General features: G+C 45.9%; 1 protein-coding gene across 7 annotated transcripts in view; it reads right to left on the bottom strand.

The window, feature by feature from the left end:
- Window positions 1-20,157, bottom strand: part of dop1a (DOP1 leucine zipper like protein A) — a 431,858-nt gene that overhangs the window by 343,198 nt on the left and 68,503 nt on the right. For all 7 annotated transcript variants that reach the window (XM_072502754.1, XM_072502737.1, XM_072502731.1 and 4 more), the window contains exons 4-6: window positions 18,122-18,292; window positions 4,056-4,245; window positions 1,826-1,924 (exon numbers count right to left, since the gene is read on the bottom strand). In XM_072502754.1, the coding sequence (XP_072358855.1) occupies window positions 1,826-1,924; window positions 4,056-4,245; window positions 18,122-18,292 (460 nt within the window). The remainder of the gene's footprint in view (window positions 1-1,825; window positions 1,925-4,055; window positions 4,246-18,121; window positions 18,293-20,157) is intronic.

Below are 20,157 nucleotides of genomic sequence, written 5' to 3' on the forward strand. Positions count from 1 at the left end.
CACACATTCTAATATTCCCAAAACCAAACACCCCCAGATGTGGGGAAGAAGATGGTACAAAATTCATCTTCAACATAATTAATGATACAGAGTAGGAAATACTAACAAAAATATACATAACCACACGAAAAACATACCATCCCTCCCTCCTACTGAATACATTTCCCCAGTCCAAGACACACGTGAACCCAACCAAATTCCAAAGTCTTCAAACATCCTCCAGTCCATGGCCCCTTAAAAAGTTACTTGCCTCCTCTGCCATATCAAAGAAGTACTCCTTTCCCCCAACTGTGACCCAGGGTACATTATCATCCCAAACTGCACCTTGTTCCTGAATAGGGACGCCTTGACCCTATTAAACCTGGCCTTTTACTTGGCCAGCTCCGCCCCCAGGTCCTGGTAAATGAGCCATTTGGCCTGCCCAAGTGTATTCCCGCATCTCCTTCGCCCACCTCAGGTTCTTTTCCTTATCTAAATACCGATGTGGCCTCACTATGATTGCCCGCGGCAGCTCATCCGCTCTTGGTTTCTTCCTCAATGATCGGTGTGCCCAGTCCACCTCAGGAGAGTGGTCGAAGACTCCCTCCTCCACCAGCATTTCAAACATCATGGCCACGTATTTTGTGGTCCTCTTTCTCTCAATACCTTCAGGAAGTCCCACGATCCTCAGATTCTGCCTCCTTGAGTGGTTCTCCAAGTTGTTGACCTTCTCCCTCAACTTTTTCTGACCATCCGCCATCATCAGCATTTCTGCCTCCAACGAGGCAATCCAATCCTCATGGTCAGTCACCATCTCTTCCTCCTTTTGGACCAACACACTCTGCACCTCCAGCCTCTGCTCCACTCTCTTCAGGACAGCCCAAATCGGCTCTGCCACCCTCGGTAGGTCTCTGAGGCCACCAGTTTTTTTAAACTTGGCCCCAAGAATTTGACCAATTGCTCCGTCAGCTATTGTGGAGGCAACACCGCCATAGGTCCCTCCGCCACCTTTTTCCCTGTTACGCCACGCATGTCTTCCTGTTCTGAAGAGTGTCTCTTATTTGACACACTACTCGTCTGGTACTTCTTCAACATTCCCCACCGAAGGGGAGTACCTTATTTTTTGGTATTCCCACTTTATCCACCTGCAACTTCCCAGTATAAACGGGCAGCGTGGTAGCATTGTGGATAGCACAATTGCTTCACAGCTCCAGGGTCCCAGGTTCGATTCCGGCTTGGGTCATTGTCTGTGCGGAGTCTGCACATCCTCCCCGTGTGTGCGTGGGTTTCCTCCGGGTGCTCCTGTTTCCTCCCACAGTCCAAAGGTGTGCAGGTTAGGTGGATTGGCCATGATAAATTGCCCTTAGTGTCCAAAATTGCCTTTAGTGTTGGGTGGAGGTGTTGACCTTGGGTAGGGTGCTCTTTCCAAGAGCAGGTGCAGACTCGATGGGCTGAATGGCCTCCTTCTGCACTGTAAATTCTATGATAATCTGATCTCAGGCAGGAGCCACCTTATGTGTGACCACTCATTCCATGGCCACCATGGAAGTCAGTCACCATTTCACTCATGAGCAACAATTTTAGGTTATGAAAATAAGACCACTATTTCATTAGTACCCTGTCCAACAGTAATACGGCCTCTTCATTTACTTGCAAATAGTAGTCCCTTTTTAAAATAAGTACAGGAAAAGGGCAGGGTAATGGGTCTACGTGCATCTCTCTTAGAAAACTGACCAAATGTATTCTTCTGCATTGTAAAATTCTATGACTCAATCCGAATATCCTGCTTATTATTACTATGTGTAAGAGTTCCATTTCTAGATTTGCTCATTTATAGTATTTATACCTGAAACAGATGGAAAGGAAAGCAGAACAGAATGAGATCCAAGGTGCTCCTCTGCACCAGGGCACTGGAGTCCTGGACTGAAACACTGACTGCTTCAACCTACAGAATTTAACAAAGATCAGATGATTAGTGGAACCTTTTGTTTTAGTCAAAACATATTAAACCAATCTGGATTAAAAATCAACTGGGATCGTTAATTCAGCACTCAAGAAATTGGTAGAAGCTAGTTCCTACAAATGAAACCAACTGCCGAAACAAAAGATCCAAAAGCAAAGCTATCTTGTCCTACATGCCAACCAATTCAACACGCTGCCACAAAGAGTATTAAGGTCTGGATTCACAAGAGCTCTTCATTTAATGGCCAGTTCTTCACCTCACCCAGACCACTCCAGGTTCTTTCTAAGTAAGGAGAAGTAAACAAAAAAATCTCCAAACATCCACCAAACAATGAAATGGATTTAACGATAATTCTTCAGAATAAATATTGTCTAAGGAATAGTGATTGCATGATTGGAATAGGTACTTCTCAACCAGTCTGCAACCGTTGACACATGTTTGACCATATCCCAAAAATGCTTCTCCCACCTGCCAGCTGGGTGTAACTTCACTCATGATCTCTCTTCTACTTCCACACATTTAACTTTGATATTCCCCGAGGACCTATTGATGGTCTCCTAACCTCACTTGCGGCTCCAAAATCACACAAGTTTGAAAACTTGAAAACTGTTTAATGCTGCTGACACCCAGCTCTTCAATCATTTCACTGATCCATTTACTGTCTCTAAATTATCAGACTACTTATCCGACATCCAGTATTGGATCAGCAGAAATTTCCTCCAATTAAATATTGGGAAGACTGAAGTTCCTGCCACAAACTCTCTTTGCTGGCCACCAATCCTATTGTCCTCCCTGGCAAGTGTGAAGTTGAAACAGATTATTCACAACCTTGCTGTCATACTTGGCTCTGGAATGAGATGCCAACCACATATTCGTATCAACTTTCAATCTCCATAACACTGCCTGACTTCATCCCACCTCATTTCATCTGCTGCAAAACCCTCACAATATCTTTGTTACCTCTAGACAACAATTCTAATGCATTTCTATCCAACCTCTTACATTCCGCGCCACGCTCCGTAAACTTGAAGTCATCCAAAACACTTACTTGTATCCTATTCAGAGGGCTGGTGTACAATCGATGGGCCAAATTACCTCCTTCTACACTGTTGGGATCTTTGACTTTGTATTTAGAGTACCCAATTCTTTTTTTTCCAATTAGAGGGAAATTTAAGGTGGCCAATCCACCTACCCTTCGCATCTTTGTGTTGTGGGGGTGAGACCCATGCAGACACGGGGATAATGTGCAAACTCCACATGGACAGTGATGCAGAGCGGGATCGAACCCGGGTCCTCAGTGACGTGAGACAGCAGTGCTAACCACTGCACCACCATGCCACCAACTGTAGAGATTCTATGGATTCTTTGGAGTCTGCATCAACCCTCCGAAAGAGCACACCACCTCTGCCCATTTCCCTGCCCTATCACTGTAACCCCACCTATGCTGCACATCTTTGGACTGACCGAAGCACCTGAGGAAACCAACACAGACAATGGGGGGAGGGGGGGGAATGTGGAAACTCCACACAGTCACCAAAGGCCAGATATGAGCGTTGCTAACCACTTAATTGCCATAATTTCTCCTTTTAGAGTATGGTTTCATATTTTGTTTTTATAATGTCCCTGTCAAGAACGAGGCCAACAGCGCGGGTTCAATTCCCATACCGGCTGAGGTTATTCATGAAGGCTCCGCCTTCTCAACCTTGCCCCTCATCTGAGGTGCGGTTATCCTCTGGTTAAATTACCATCAGTCAGCTCTCCTCCTCAAAGGGGAAATCAGCCTATGGTCATCTGGGACAATGGAGACTTTACTTTTTGCTGCTCTATGACTCCATTATATCAAACCCCATTGGTCGATGAGCACTTCTCATCAGAATAAAGGCATTTAAACTTGCACATTCTTCCCCATTAAAGTAATAAAAATGTTAATCCAATATTTCATCTATAATTTCACAGGTTTTATATAAGAGATTTCATAGCATAACGTTTGATCAAAATCACTTCAAATACTCATCTTGAAACTAAATATACTTTCTATAGCTTTCAAACTTCATTCAATATGATGTAACTGATGTAAGTAGAGAAGAATTTACAAATATATAAAATTCAGTACCATCAGTTCAATGTCACTGCCAATAATATAGAGTTGGTCCTCCATAGAAAGCTTCCGATTCAGATGGGCGAGTACATAAGTGATCCCTGGTAGCCGCACAGTAGGGCTGGTCAGAATGCTCCCCCAAAGGGCACTGTAAAATGCAGATTGCTCCACTGCTGCTGCAACTTTCTCCAGCAATGTGTTTGCTCTATATATAAAGAAACAACATTTAAATAATCTTATATCTGTCTCTTTCAATAATTATAATCATCAACAGTGACCAAACTTCATGTCTCTTTCTAGAAATGTTATTGGACACAATTCGGCAAGTCTAATTTGTTCTGTATCTTATGAGCAGAGATCTGCAGTGATGGCCAGAGAGGACAGCTGAGATTTGGTAGGGTCGGGTTGGCATCTGGGTAGCAAATAACAGCAACTCATTGTTTGCTTGTTTGTCAGATGATCTTGTCCTGAGTATTGTGATTGTGCAATCAATCTAGCTGAAAGCTCACCTGTCATTGGTCCTCAACAAACTGCTAGTGACATGAAAAATAAGGACAAAGTGATGAAAGTACTTTTGACTGAATGGACTCCAAAAAATTCTCCTCAAAAACATTTGACGAGGGCCATAAAAATGGAATTGCAGGGTCTTAGGTCCCCATGACCTCTCTCATGTTGACCAGTTAATATGCTGCTTTGTAAATTCAAGAGGGTGACAGCATCTAAATAGAGAATGATTTATCCTCCGGAGCAGATGTGTGATCCTTTAAGGACGCGGCCATAATTGAGTAAATGGAGGGCAGCACGGTGGTGCAATGGTTAGCACTGCAGCCTCACGTAGCCGAGGTCCCAGGTTTGATCCCGGCTCTGGGTCACTGTCCGTGTGGAGTTTGCACATTCTCCCCATGGTTGTGTGGGTTTCGCCCCCACAACACACAAAAATGTGCAGGGTAGGTGGATTAGCCACGCTAAATTGCCCCTTTATTGGAAAAAATGAATTGGGTACTCTAAATTTTTTTTTTTAAATTAAAGAAATAATTGAGTAAATGGAGAGCCAAAGAAACTGTTGCTAGAGTGTGGTGACTGGGGGATTTTCACAGACACTTCATTTCGGTGCTAATGTAAGCCTACTTGTAACAATAATAAAGATTATTTATTATTACTAGAAATGGGAGGCGCAGGTAAGCCATTCTGCAAGATAACTGCAGATTTTCTATCTTAAATCTACCTTTGTGCCAAAAGTCAATCATTTCTCGGAGAGCTCTGCTTGAGATTTTCATGCAACAACTTTTTGACTTTTGGGGGCTACCTTCTGTCTTTCAGGGGCTCCTTTTTCATTCTCACCAACTCCTTTATTAGGTAATGCAGTCGTGTAGCATTATATGCTAAATTTTTGTATTGTCAATATTTATGTTGAATTTGTTTTCAGGTATTCCTTCTTTAGATGAAGATAATACATATACCAAAAACTTTATTTATATATTATTAAATCTTTTAACCTTCGCCCATGCCTTCATTAATTGTACACCCGACTATTACAACACATTCCTTGCTGGTCTCCCACATTTGACCCTCTGTAATCTTTAGATCATCCATAACTCATGTCCTAACTCGCAGAAAGTTCCTTTCTCCATTGCCTATCTCATTCACAAAATCACAGAATCCTACAGTGCAGAGGAGGCCCTTTGGCCCATCGAGTCGGCACCAACGCATGAAAGGCTCTGCCTTGCCCACCCAATCCCACTTGGCAGCACTTGGCACATAGCCGTAGATATTAAGACATGCCACTACTCATCCAGATACATTTTAAAGCATCCTGCCTCTAACACCCTCCCAGGCAGTGCATTCCAGACCGTCACCACTCTCTGGGTAAAAACGTTTTTGCTCAAAGCCCCCAATCATTGACCTCGAGATCATCTTGTTTAAGGCGGAGGTGGCTAGGGAGGCAAGAGAGAAGTGGCAGCGCAGCGGCTGGTAGAGAAAATTTTGGAAGTGGATGTGAAGTATGCGGTGGATCCTACTCCGGAACTTTTGGTGAGTAGGAAGAAATTCCAGGTGTGGCATGACCTTCTATCTACAGGGAAAGCCAGTGGGGATTGAGGAGGTTTGGGCAGCGATAGGGAAGATGTAAACGGTTAAAGCACCGGTGTCAGAAGGGTTCCCGGGGGAGTATTATACAATTTTTTGGGATAGGCTGGTGCCACTGTTGGTGGAGATGTTTGAGGATGCGGTGGCTAAGGGGGCACACTGAGAAATGGTGGAACAGGCATCCATTTCACTGTTGCTATAAAAGGATAAGGACTCAGTGGAGTGTGGGTCAAATCAGCCAATATCTCTGCTAAATGTGGATGCCAAAATTTGTGCCAAGGGTTTGGCGCTTAGATTGAAAGAGTGCCTCCTGCAGTTGATCGGGGAAGATCAGACGGGGTTGTAAAGGGTAGGCGTTGTCTTTGAATGTGTGACGTTTGTTAAACGAAGTGCTCTCTCTGTCGGAAGGGAGGGAGCTGGAGGTGGCACTGGACACGGAGAAGGCACTTGATTGTGCAGAGTGGAGTTACTTATTTGCAGTTTTGGAGAGGTTTGGGATTGGGCCTAAGTTTGTGGAGTGGGTTAAATAGTTATATAGGGAACTGAAGGTGAGTATTCGCACGAATGAGGTGAATTCGGGATATTTTCAGTTATATAGGGAAACAAGGCAGGGGTGCCCCATTCCCCTTTCTGTTTACGCTGGCATGTCCCAAAGAAGACAAGGCCTCCTCTATTACTACAAGCGCAGCTAGTACAGCGCAGAATAAGCAAAATGTAAATTTAATAATCAAAAGGCTCTTTTCAGAGCTACCCACAGGATCTTGTTACAGTCGGAGGCAGTCAGAAATGGAATTATTCTAACAGATTAACTGACCAATTCACTTGTGTTTTCAGTTACCTGCCTCGATTGTGCTTCGTTCTTGTCCATCCAGATATTGGTCAATATCAGCCGAAGGGAGTCTCTTCAGTTGGTCTCCGAAGGGATTGCAAGGTGCACCTCGGTGTCACTTACCAGAGCCCAGATCACCATCAAACACATTTTGGCATTCTGGATATCTCCATGCAGGACACATGCCTTGCCCAGCTCAAGGCATTCATGTTGAGCAGATCACCTCTGTTGCGAATTTATTTTGTTTATGATGCAGACCTGCTCCGCCAGGGCCACTCAGCTCCTGACCTCATTACAGTCTTAATCCAAACATGAACAGTGTTGAACTGAAGAGAGGAGATGAGCCTGGCTGCCTTTGACATTAAGACAACACTTTGCCAAGTGTGGTATCAAGAAAGCCTAGCAAAATTGGAGTCAATGGGAATCAGGAGGAAACCGCTCTAGTGGAATCACACTTGGCACAAAGGAAGATATTACTGGTTGGAGATCAATCATCTCGGTCGCAGGAAATTACTGCAGGAGTTCTAGGCCCCAATCATCTTCATCTGCTTCAATGGTCTCCCCTCCATCTTAAAGTAAGAAGCGGGACTGTTTGCAGATGGAGAAGGTGGGATCTGTACAAGCAGGGCGGTCTATATCTAAACCAGAGTGGAACTAACATCCTTGCTGGTGGGTTTGCTAGTGTTGTGGGGAAGAGTTTAAACTAGTTTGGGCAGGGGGAGTGGATGCAGACTGATAGCAGAATAGGGACACAGTATAACATAGAAAGGCAATCAGGTCTGAGGGAATACAGGGCAGTAAGTTTCATGGGAGTAAGACAAGGCTGGATGGCCTCTACTTTAATGCCAGAAGTATTAAAGGTAAAATGGATGAGTTAAGGGTGATGATTGACACGTGTAATTATGATACAATAGTTATCTCAGAGACACGGTTGAGTGAGGTTGAATCCTTTACTGCAGGATTGGCAGTTCAGCATCCCGGAATATAGAATTTTCAGGCAAGGCAGAGGGGGTAAAAGAGGAGGCATTGCATTATTAGTTAAGGAGGCAATTACTGCGGTAAGGAGACATGATATCATGGAGGGCGCTTCAAATCAAACTTTGTGGATAGAGATCAGGAATAAAAAAAGGACAGCTACGTTGCTAGATGTCTTTTATAGACCCCCAGATAGTCAGCGGGAAATTGAGGAGCAAATATGTGCGCAATGTGCGGAGGGGTGTAGAAATATTAAGAGGGTAATTATATAAGGTGATTTCAACTTTCCCCAAATTAATTGGGATAGCCATCATGTTAAGGGCTTAGATGGAGTAAATGTATACAGGAGAACGTTTTAGCTCAATAGGTAGAGGATCCACTGAGTCAAAATCCTGGAACTCCCTACCCAGCAGCATTATGGGTGTCCATACACTGCATGGATGCAGCAGTTCAAGGCGGTGGTTCACCATCACCTTCTCAAGGGAAATTAGTGCTGACCTAGCTAGCAATGCTTGATGGAAGTGCTTTCGCTGTCACTTTTATTTTCTGTACACAACCCATGATTCTGATCCATACAAGAGGGTGGTGGTGCAAACCACTGTAGAATTTGGTTGAGTTTTGGCAGTGATGCATAGTCAATGGTTTCACCAGAGACACTTTGAGAAGCAGCCAAATGAGCAATTGGCCTTGATAGTCAATTGTCTATGTCCTTATTAGCAGTGGCATCATTTGAGATAAGGCTACCCACATAGGAAAACTGTTCTATCTACTGTATTGAGGTTGCTGCTGTCAATGCTGATCTATGATGGATTGTAGTTTCCTTATAGTCATGGTTGGTACCGCACTTCTGTTCCCTTGAAGCTAATTGTAAGACCAAAGTGTTCCGATTATTGGTGATGGATGAACTTATTTATCGATGATCAGTTATGCCATCCAAAAATGTTAAGGATACCATGCCTGCACCTGGAGGAAGGTCCATATGCAGATCTCAACACTTTGCAGAAGTATATCCCATATCTCATCTGTATCCTCTCAGGGTGTGCTGTCCATTTCATAGAGCAGGAATAACTGGTTGAACATGGAGCAGATTATAGACTTTTCTGGTCAGTAAAAGAGAAAGGTAAACAACATCTTTCAGGTTTGGGATTTATTATCAAGAATTTCAATGAGTCTCATTGGTTTTTCTTTTTAAAAAAATAATAAATTTAGAGTACCCAATTATTTTTTTTTCTCAATTAAGGGGCAATTTATCATGGCCAATCCACCTAGCCTGCACATCTTTGGGTTCTGGGGGTGAGACCCACGCAAACACTTGGAGAATGTGCAAACTCCACACGGAAAGTGATCCGGGGCCGAGATCGAATTCGGGTCCTCAGCGCCGTGAGGCAGCAGTGCTAACCACTGCGCCACCATGCCGCCCTCCCATTGGTTTTCCTGATCAACTCCTATCTCTACAACTATAAATCCAGACAACCATTATTAGCATATATGCTTCCATCTTGAAAGCTATAATAGTAACTAAAAAAGGCTTGAACCATGACTTGCACAAGCCTCTACTGAAGGTTGACTCCAATTATAAGTTCATCATATTTGGATATTTCAATACAAGAGTTCGGCACAATCAAGAGCATTGGCAAGCAACCTTGGACGGATATGGCATTGGCAATTGTTAACGGCAAGGTTTAACTTCTGCTAGAATTCTGTCGAGAGCATGAACTCAACATCACCAATTCCTATTCCAGCAGAAAGCTGGATTTAAGACCATCGCAAGATATCCATGCTCACAACATTCGCATCTTTTGGATTATATCCTGATGCGTTAACATGACATATATCAGAATTATACCCTGCAGTTCAACCACAGGCTGGATTGATTTAATGCTGACTTTAAAAGCAAACCATGATCCAAAGGAAAATGCCCAGAAACAAGCCCATAGACTCTTAAAATGAGTTTTCCAGAACGAACTTGAAGACAGATTCCACAGAGAACTGACTCTGGGCAGTGATATTAATCCAATAGAACAATGAGAACAGTTCAAATCCGTCCTACAAGAAACTGAAAAAGTGGTTGGCTTCTCAACCAGAAATAATCAAAATTGAACTGATGAAGATGAGATGAAAATTCAATAGCTTCTTGAAAAAATATATTCCTGCTGCATTAGATTATTTGCATGTCCCGATGATCAAGCTACAAAAGATGCTTTGAGGGATGTCTGCAGCACTCTGTAAATCAACCTCCAAGTCATCCAAAGCAGCTGGTGGACAACGCTGGCTGAAAGTACACAAAACTATGATGATATGGGAACTACAAGAACTGTCATGACAAATGCATCTATGACAGATAGATTGCCAAGATAGAGGTTAAGTAGATTTTTCCCACGTATTAGTTCTCTCACTACCTGCCCAATCTGATAACTATGTCCTTCAAGACTTGGCTAGCTCAGGGGGCAGTGATGCAATCAATCCATTTTCAGTGATGATTAGATTAATGGATCAGAGCTTGGTAGGCCATTTCAGAGAGCAGTTAAGAATCAACCAAATGGGGAACTTCCGGTGACGGCCATGGAATGACTGGTCGCACACAGGGCAGTTCCATTTTGAAGGCGTTGGTTTGGGCACTTCAGACCCGTTAGTGAGGTAGCTCCAGCAGGAAAGTGATGCAGAAGGTGTAGAGGGTGGAGTTCTCCCCAAGATTGGCATGTCTACTGGTTACCAGACCCAGCAAATAACAGTTAAAGACCTGGCTAAGAAATTAGAGGGGACCTGTGACGTAGCAACAATTGCGAGAATGGCGGAGGGGGTAGTGTCGTTGCCAGTGGGAAAGCCCCAGATGGAGCAGTTGATGGCCTTCATCAAAGACCAATTTCACCAGCAAAGGATGCGTGGCGAATGGTTGAAGACCATTGAGGGAGCGTTAGGACCTCTGCGAGGATCGATGGCCCATGAGGAGAAGTGCTTTGAGGCACAAGGGGGACGATACACGAAGTGGAAAAGGTGGTGTCCGACCAGAATGATTGGATCGTGTCTGTGGAGACCGGAGGTGGGGATCCTGGGGACCTATGCAAGTCACTGAGAGTGAAGGTCAAGGAGCAGGAGAATAGGTCCAGGCAGCAGAATTTGCGAATTGTGGGTCTGCCAGGGGGTCTAGAAGGAACAAGTGCCACAAATTATGTCTCAACGATGCTGGCCAGGTTGGTGGAGGAGGGGTGCTGGACAAGGTCCCAGAGGTGAACAGTGCCCACAGGTCTCCAAAGCAGAAGCCGAGAGTGCTGATCTTGAGGTTGCACAAATTTGTGGAGAAGGAGAAGTTCCTATGGTGGGCCGTGGAGAAACGGGGGGGGGGGGGGGGGAGGAGAACTGAGAGTTGAATGCTCTCAAAGCACTTCTGAGATGGAGGAGCTGCATCTGCAAAGGTTGGATGTTATGGCTATTTTGTGTTGCCGGAGGGTGTTTTTTTTTCTTTGGGGAGTTAGAAGTTGGTAAGGGGGAATCACTGCCCTCCCTCCCCCGCCATCTTTGCGTTTGTGGTGTTTTTCTTTTTGGAGGCGGGGATTTGTGATTTTGGGTGTTTTTTTCTTTACAGGTAAAGAATGTGTATGGTGGGGCCCACAGGGTGGGGTGTCGACTGAGGGACATTCGTGTGGGATGGGGGAGTCGTTTGCATAGGCTTAAGAGGAGCTGGTGGGGGGAGGGACGGAAGGGTGTGTAGGGGGGCCTTCGAGCGGGAGGGGCCACACTTGCAGGTAATGCTGGTGACTGGAAGTGAGGTGGGGAGAAGGCCACGAGAGGTGGCCAGGTTGGATTGGAGGACGGGGACAGGGGATCGCAACGTGGCAGAGTTGCAGACGGAGCGTGGTCATGGGCAGAGAGGGGGGCCATCTTGGATGAGCCAGTTTAGGTTGGTATTAGAGGAGGTAGAATTGGAGGATGTTGTTGGACGGTAGAGGGGATTGGAGGTGTAAGCCTCCAATAAGAATTGTAACGTGGAATGTCCATGGGTTAGACAGGTCAATTAAGAGATCTCGGATTTTTGAACACCTGAGGAGTTTGAAGGCTGAGGTGATCTTTTTACAGGAGACGCACCTACGGGTGAAGGATCAGGTAAGGTTGAGGAAGGGATGGGTGGAACAAGTATTTCACTCGGCGTTTGACTCAAAGTCGCGAGGGGTGGCCATTTTGTTGAGCAAAAGGACGAGGTTTGTGGGGGCTAAGGAAGTGCAGGCCCCGGGGGGAGGTGAATATGTGATAGTGAACGAGGTGCTGGAGGGGACACCGGTGGTGCTAGACAACGTACATGCGGCAAATTGGGATGATGTGGGGTTTGTGAAGGGTTTACTGGGAGCAATCCCAGACTTAGATACGCACCAGTTGATGATGGAGGAGATTTTAGTTGTGTGATGGACAGGTCGAGCTCCAAGTCAATGGGAAGGTTGAGGATGGCGAAGGAGTTGGGAGGCTTTATGGAACGTGTGGGAATGGTTGATCCATGGAGGTTCAAGAACCTGGGCAGGGAGTACTCCTTCTCACACATGTATATGGTATTAATTTCTTTGTGGTGAGTTGAGCAGTGTTGATGGGGATGGTTGGGGCAGAGTATGCGGGATTTCAGATCATGCACCGCATTAGCTGGAGGTGAGGTTTAGTTTGGGGAAGGTGCAGAGGCCGGGATGGAGTTAGTTTTGGGTTTTTTGGCAGATAAGGGGTTTTGCGAAAAGGTGAGGATGGTGATTGGGGATTACGTGGAGCTTAATCAGAATGGCCAGGAGTTGGCAGCCACGTTGTGGGAGGCGTTGAAGCCAGTGGTCCGAGGGGAAATTATCTTGTCCATGACGCATAGGGATAGGAGGAGGAGGAGAGAAGAGCATGGACGGTTGTTGGACGAGATAGTCGAGGTGGACAAGAGATACCTGGGAGCTCCGACTAAAGAACTGTTGGCAGAGAGGAAGAGGTTTCAGAGGCAGTATGATAGGTTGATGACAGGAAGGGCAGCAGGGCATTTATGGAGGGCGAGGGGGGTGCAATATGAACATGGGGAGAAGGTGAGACGTATGCTGGCCCACCAGCTGTAGAGGCAGGCTGCGTCCAGAGAAACTCCAAGGGTGCGAACTGAGAACTGAGGTAGTGTCAGAGCTGGGGTCGATAAATGAGGTTTTCAGGGTGTATTATGAGAAGCTGCACATGGCTAAGCTGGGTGGAGAGGTTGAGGAAATGGGACGGTTTCTGGATGGGTTGGAGTTTCCAAGGTTGGAGGAAGAGAGGAGGCAGGTATCCTGCAAATCAGGAGAGCAGTGCTCCGAAAGCTAGTGTTTGAAACAAACCTGTTGGACTTTAACCTGGTGTTGCAAGACTTCTTACTGGGCTAAGTTAGTGGCGGGGAAGAAAGAGATATATGTGCCGGGGGTGGTCGCTGAGGATCAAACGGGTTTTGTAAAGGACAGGCAGCTCTCCAGTAACATCAGGAGGCTGTTAAATGTAGTTATGACTGTCAGTGGGAAGGGTGGTGGGGGGGGCATGGTAGCACAGAGGTTAGCACTGTTGCTTTACAACACCAGGGACCTGGATTTGCTTCCCGGCTTGGGTCACTGTCTGTGAGGAGTCTGCACATTCTCCCCGTGTCTGCGTGGGTTTCCTCCGGGTTCCTTCCACAGTGCAAAGATGTGCAGGTTAGGTGGATTGTTCATGCTAAAGCCATGCTTAAGCCCTTAAGTGTCCAAAAAGGTTAGGTGGGGTTACTGGAATTGGGTAGAGGTGTGGACTTAAGTGGGATGCTCTTTCCAAGGGCCGGTGTAGACTCGATGGGCCGAATGATCCTACTGCACTGTAAATTCTATGATTCTGTGAGGCTCCTGTTTCTATGGATGGAGAGAAGGCTTTTGATCGAGTGGAGTGGAGGTATTTATTTGAGATCTTGGATAGGTTTGGGTTTAGCCCGAAGTTGAGGCGTGGGTACATCTGCTGTATGTAGCCCCGGTGGCAAGGGTAGGTACAAATGAGATGAGTTCACAGAGTTTTGGACTGCACAGGGGAATGAGACAGGAGGTCAGCTGTCGTCATTATTGTTCACGTTGGCGATTGAGCCCTTGCGGGTCAGTGGAATGTCAGGGGATTGTGAGGGGGAACAGGGAGCACCAGGTGTCGTTGTACGCGGACGACCTGTTGTTGTTTTTGTCTCTAATATTCCCATGATCCTACCCATACTCTCTGGAGAGTATGGGTAGGATCATGGGAATATTAGAGACTTTTCGGGCCTTTCCTGGGAATAAGTTAAATGTCGGAAAGAGTGAGGTGTTTCCGGTGAATGCAGCGGGACAGGAGGCCAACTTGGGGGTATTGCCAGTAAAGATAGCTCGGGAAAGGTTCAGGTACTTGGGTGGAATTTGACAACATTGGTGGAGGAGATATGGAGGGATTTTAAGAGATGGGATATATTACGCCTGACACTGACAGGGAGGGTACAGGTGGCAAAGATGAATGTGTTTTCAAGGTTCCTGTTTGTTTTCCAGACCCTCCTGATCTTTCTCCCTAGGGCCTTCTTCCGGAAATTGGAGACAGTGATTTCGGAGTTTATATGGGCAGGGACGGTGCCGAGGGCACTCCCGAATCCAGTCTAAGAGCTTTGGTGACAGCTCCACTGCTACTAGCTCCGGTGACGTATACAGGGAGTCCGGCGATACAGTCGATGGTCAGGGTGTGGATTCAGCTGCGGAGACACAAAAAGTTGGGAGGAGTTGTCGGCGTTGGTGTTGACGATAGCACATTGGTTTGCACTGTTGCTTCACAGTGCCAGGGTCCCAGGTTCGATTTCCGGCTTGGGTCACTGTCTGCGTCGAATCTGCACGTTCTCCTTGTGTCTGCGTGGGTTTCCTCCAGGTGCTCCGGTTTCCTCCCACAAGTCTCGAAAGATGTGCTGTTAAGTAATTTGGACATTCTGAATTCTCCCTCCGTGTACCCGAACAGGCACCGGAATGTGGTGACGAGGGGCTTTTCACAGTAACTTCATTCCAGTGTTAATGTAAGCCCACTTGTGACAATAAAGATCATTATTATTACTGTGCGGGTTTAAGCCGGAGGAGAAGGGTGGGATGTATAGGAAGTGGAGGGAGGCAGGACTGGTGAGGGACTTCTATTTGGAAGGAATGTTTGCAGGTCTGGATGAGTTGCGGGAGAGGTTGAGGTGCCGAAGGGAGTGAATTTAGATATATACAGATGAGGGATTTTGGACGAAAGGAGTGGAGGACGTTCCCCAGGCTGCCGGAGTACACCCTATTAGAGCAACTGCTGCTGCTGGATGAGTCGGGAGAGGGTAGGACAGGGGATATATACGGGTGGTTGGGGGAGCAGGTGGCGAGGATTAAGAACAAATGGGAGGAGGACATGAGCAGGGAAATAGGCTGGGGAATGTGGTGCGAGCCAATGCGTAGGATGAATTCAGCCTGCTCCTGCACGAAGATGAGTTTGATTAAGTTCAAGGTGGTACATAGGATACATATGATCCAGGCGAGGATGAGTGGGTTCTTCCAAGTGTGAGAAGTGCAGGCGAGAGCTGGCAAATCATCTGTGCATGTTCTGGGGTTGCGAGCAGCTGGAGAGATACTGGGAAGCGGTGTTTGGGATGTTATCTAAAATTGTGGGGATGGAGATCAGGCCGAACCCAATGGCGGCGATCTTTGGGGTATCAGAAGTGCTGGAGCTGCTGGAGGGGAAGGGGGCTGATGTTATGGCCTTCGCCTCTCTAACTGCCCGTTGAAGGATCTTGCTAAATTGGAGGTCAGGGGAGGTGGCTTGGCTGCGGGACATGTACGCTATTCTCCGGTTGGAAAAGATTAAATTTGAGTTGAGGGGGTCAGCAAAGTGTTTTGAGACAGGGTGGGGACGGTTCATGACAATGTTTGCGGAATTGTTCGTCGCGGCGGGTGGACAGGATAAAAAGGGGGAAAATTGTCCAAACTATGTACTGTGAGTTTGTGGAGTGTGTTTTTGTATATGTTGCTGTTTTCTTTACATATGTTTGGAATAAACTACTTTTGTTTTAAAAAAAGAGTGAACCCAATGGATGAAGATGTACAGCCAGGCTGGGGAAGGGCAGCAGGTTTCCTTCCCTTGCGAGCAATTGGAATTTTACAACAATCCCAACAGCTTCATGGTCACAATGACTTACAAAGTAACTGAATTCATTCCAATTGAATTTGAATTCATTCCTCTGGATTATTAGTCCAGACCTCTGGATTACAATTCTGATGAAAGATCATTGATTGAAACATTTACTCTGTTTTAACACCACAAATGTTGCCAGATCTGCTGCACGCTTCCAGCATTTTCTGCATTACTAGTCCACTAACATAACCACTATTCTACTGTATCGTTAGGGGGAAAAAGATAATGCAGCGCCACATAATGGTGACAGGGAGCCATGATAAATATTGAATCCCAAGTGCTGATCAATGGGATTAGGAGGTGTTTTTCACATGTCGGCGCAGTCTTAATGGGCCTCTTCTGCACTGTGATTCTGTGAGATCCTGTGATTCTATTATAGCACCACCTCCTGCCAACATAGGGAAATGTAGAACAAGTGTGCACAATTTTAATTCTCCTTGGAACCCTCATTGGGAAATATTTACAGGTTTTTCAACAGAGTGCATTGGTCATCGACTCAAGAATGAACTGTAAAATACTAACATTGACGAGCACAAATCTGGCAGGACATGGAGCTATTAGGTATTGCTCAGAGCTATGGAAGATCAGGTGATATACAAATTTAGTATTGAACACAATCTATCTCTTTATTCTACCTGGTTTCTGGCATACACAAGATATTGTTTATATACTCATTCTTTTCTTTTTCTGGACTCTCCCAGCTGTTGCTCATGGACAATTGTTTCTAAATGTAGAAGGGAGAATATTGGGTGGACCTTAGAAACTGAACAAAAATCTTCTCTCACTGCCTTTCTATCTGCAGCTGGAAGATTACATCCCAAAAATCCTAACTTGTTAGTACTTTGGTGCCGCCCTGCATCCTTACCGGAAATGTGGCGGAATGTGGTCTACCACCTCCTCCTTAAGGCAGCTAGGAATGGACAATAAACAGCATTGCTCACAGCCAGAGAATTAAAAAAAAAAAAAAATCTATATTTGAACTTGAAACTGCACTTTGCCTTTGGAAACGTGCCAGGTAGCTTCAGCACCTGATTAGCATCAACTATACGGACCCATAGATAGTTCCATTGCTCAACTTGTCTGCCCAGATGCAAGATTTCTACATCCATTAACCTCCAAAGATTAAACTGACTCCTATACAGGTTTAAACCTACTTATATGTGCTTACCCGATAGCTACTAGCCTCCCGGGATCTACCAGCCTCCCCAGGGAGGCGGCAGCCAGGCGCCCTTCAGTACTGGTCCACACAAATGTGGACCAGGCGGAACGTCACCCAGGGGGTCCCCCGGTCCATTGGAGACCCTTGCGTGGCCAGGGATAGTGCAGGGTGGCTCCCTGGGCTTCCCCCTGGAACGTGGGCACCTTGACAATTCCCAGCTGGCACCTCAGCACTGCCAAGCTGGCAGGAGCATTGCCCGGGTATCTGTGCAAGGATGCCAGGGTGGCACTTCCAAGGGTCAGCTCCTTTGGGGGGCAAAGGCATGCCCATGAAAGGAGGGTGGAGGGAGGATCTGACGGGTGGGGGGGTTGCACGGCCGATAGGTTAGGGTTAGGGTTAGGGTCTGTGAGGTAGGGGAGGGTGACAGGTAGGGGACCTGAAGGGAGGGGAGCCCCAGGGACCCCAGAGCGGAGTGTCCTCACATGGGGTGATGTGGGATAATGCTGTGTGTGGGTGGGTGTCATTGCCCATGGGTGGAGGATCCACAAGCTCACTTAAAGATCACTCTTTCACAATGATGGCCCGATTTCTGCTCCCAGTGATGAAAACATTCTACGCGCGGGCTAAACTCCCAGAAAAGTGGCTAAGTGACATTGAACATTGGTGGGGAAATCGCTGGTTGAAACTCCCTGAAACCCCCCCCCCCACAAATGAACTTAGAATTTTTTTCCATTAAATCCCGCCCTATATAACTCAATGTGACTGAAATAGTAACTTCCAAATACCTTGACTGTTCATCTCCAAGGAGGTTTTTAATCTCTTTGAATTATAAATATATATATACACACACATACATGCAGCAAACAACTGTCTACTCACCTGTCATAATACTCAGAGCCTTCTTCCAAGCCAGGCAACACCCCAGTCAACAGGCCTTGCAGTCCTGGCTTCAGAGTTTTACCCAGAGGCAAGAAATAGACTTCATACAAGCTCAACAGCACGGGTTTGACAGACATGGCAGCATTGGCAAGAAGAGGAAAAAGACCAGAACTGAGGAAAGAATAAAATAAATTCCAAAAATTCAGAATCAGTTTTTCACCCCCTTTCCTGAAGGCACTAATTCCTGCCGGAAATATGGTTTCTACAGCCACCTTCAGCTTCAGTTAAACAGCTGTTTCTCATTTGTGAGAATAGAAACAGAAGACCACCTGGTTACTTCAATGTAAAGGGCTTTACAGCCAATCAGAATGTTAATGAGTGTCCACACGTGAATACTTTCTGGTGGCAGGAATCCACAGCTGGAAAATCGATCTAATTCCAGCAAATCACATTGAATGCATGCTGTGGAAGGTGTTGTCAAGGCTGTATTTATTTCCCATTGCTTAGTTGTGCTGAGAAGACCTTTTTCTTGACAGCAGTTGTTTTTGCCACTGAGTGGCTTCAATGGCCATCAAGAGGCAACGGCATCATTTGGGACTGGAATTATACTGGGTCTGACTTGTAAGCGATAGCAGAATCCCTTGCTGAATGAATCAGTTGGATTTTTATGACAATGCAGTTATTAATTATACAGTGATTGTTCAATTGGAGGCAGCCGGTAGCCCGATAAATAGACATGAAGTTAAATGGTAGTTATTAGGTTAGGCGTTTGCATGCAACGTCACTGTAAAATATAGATTTACTCCAGTAAGATTAGTTAAATCCTTCACCAATTGGCTATAAACTGCATTAGCTTTTATAATCTAGTTTAATTTAATTTTTTTAACCAAGGATACCGAGGAACACAAGGGTGGAAATTGCAAAAGTACTCGAAAGTGGTTAGAAACCAGGATGCATTGCCTGAGAGTGAGGGAGGCAGATTCAGTTGTGATCTTCCAAAGAGAACTGAAGAGAGAAAAAAGTTGCAGGGCTATGGGAGGAAAAATGGGTAGTGGGACTGGTTGAGTTGCTCTTGCAGAGAGCTGCATGGACACAACAAGCTGAATGGCCTCCTTCTGTGCTGTAACCATTCTATGTTTCCTGGTAATATGCGCAACATCTTAGTTGCTGGCACTGCACCATAAACAGCGGATCACCATTCTCACAACTATTATAATTTTAAAATGAGCCAAAAATTAGGCGATAGGCAATGCTAAATGTTCAACTTTGATAAGACTTTGGGCAGCACGGTAGCACAAGTGGCTAGCACTGTGGCTTCACAGCATCAGGGTCCCAGGTTCGATTCCCCGCTGGGTCACGGTCTGTGCAGAGTCTGCACGTTCTTCCCGTGTCTGTGTGGGTTTCCTCCGGGTGCTCCGGTTTCCTCCCACAGTCCAAAGACTTGCACGTTAGTTGGATTGGCCATGCTAAATTGCCCTTAGTGGCCAAAAAAGGTCAGGAGGGGTAATTGGGTTACGGGGATAGGGTGGAAGTGAGAGCTTAAGTGAGTCGGTGCAGACTCGTTGGGCCAAATGGCTTCCTTCTGCATTGTATGTTCTATGTTCTAAGACGATTGTACTCAGATGCCATAATGTCATACACAGGTTTTACAGTGAAATTAGTTGCTTAATAAACTGGTTATTGTTAAAAATCAATCTTGCGCTCATCAGGATTAATGCAAGAATACCAAATTTCAAACAATAGAACATAGAACATTATTTGGCCCTCGATGTTGCGCCGACCTGTGAAACCAATCTAAAGCCCATCTACACTATTGCCTTATCGTCCATATGTCTATCCAATGACCATTTGAATGCCCTCAGTGTTGGCGAGTCCACTACTGTTGCAGGCAGGGCATTTCACACCCTTACGACTCTGAGTAAAGAACCTACCTCTGACATCTGTCTTATATCTATCTCCCCTCAATTTAAAGCTATGTCCCCTCGTGCTAGACATCACCATCCGAGGAAAAAGGCTCTCACTGTCCACCCTATCTA

The sequence above is a fragment of the Scyliorhinus torazame genome, chromosome 1 (assembly GCF_047496885.1).
Source record: "Scyliorhinus torazame isolate Kashiwa2021f chromosome 1, sScyTor2.1, whole genome shotgun sequence".
Taxonomy (NCBI): Eukaryota; Metazoa; Chordata; class Chondrichthyes; order Carcharhiniformes; family Scyliorhinidae; genus Scyliorhinus; species Scyliorhinus torazame.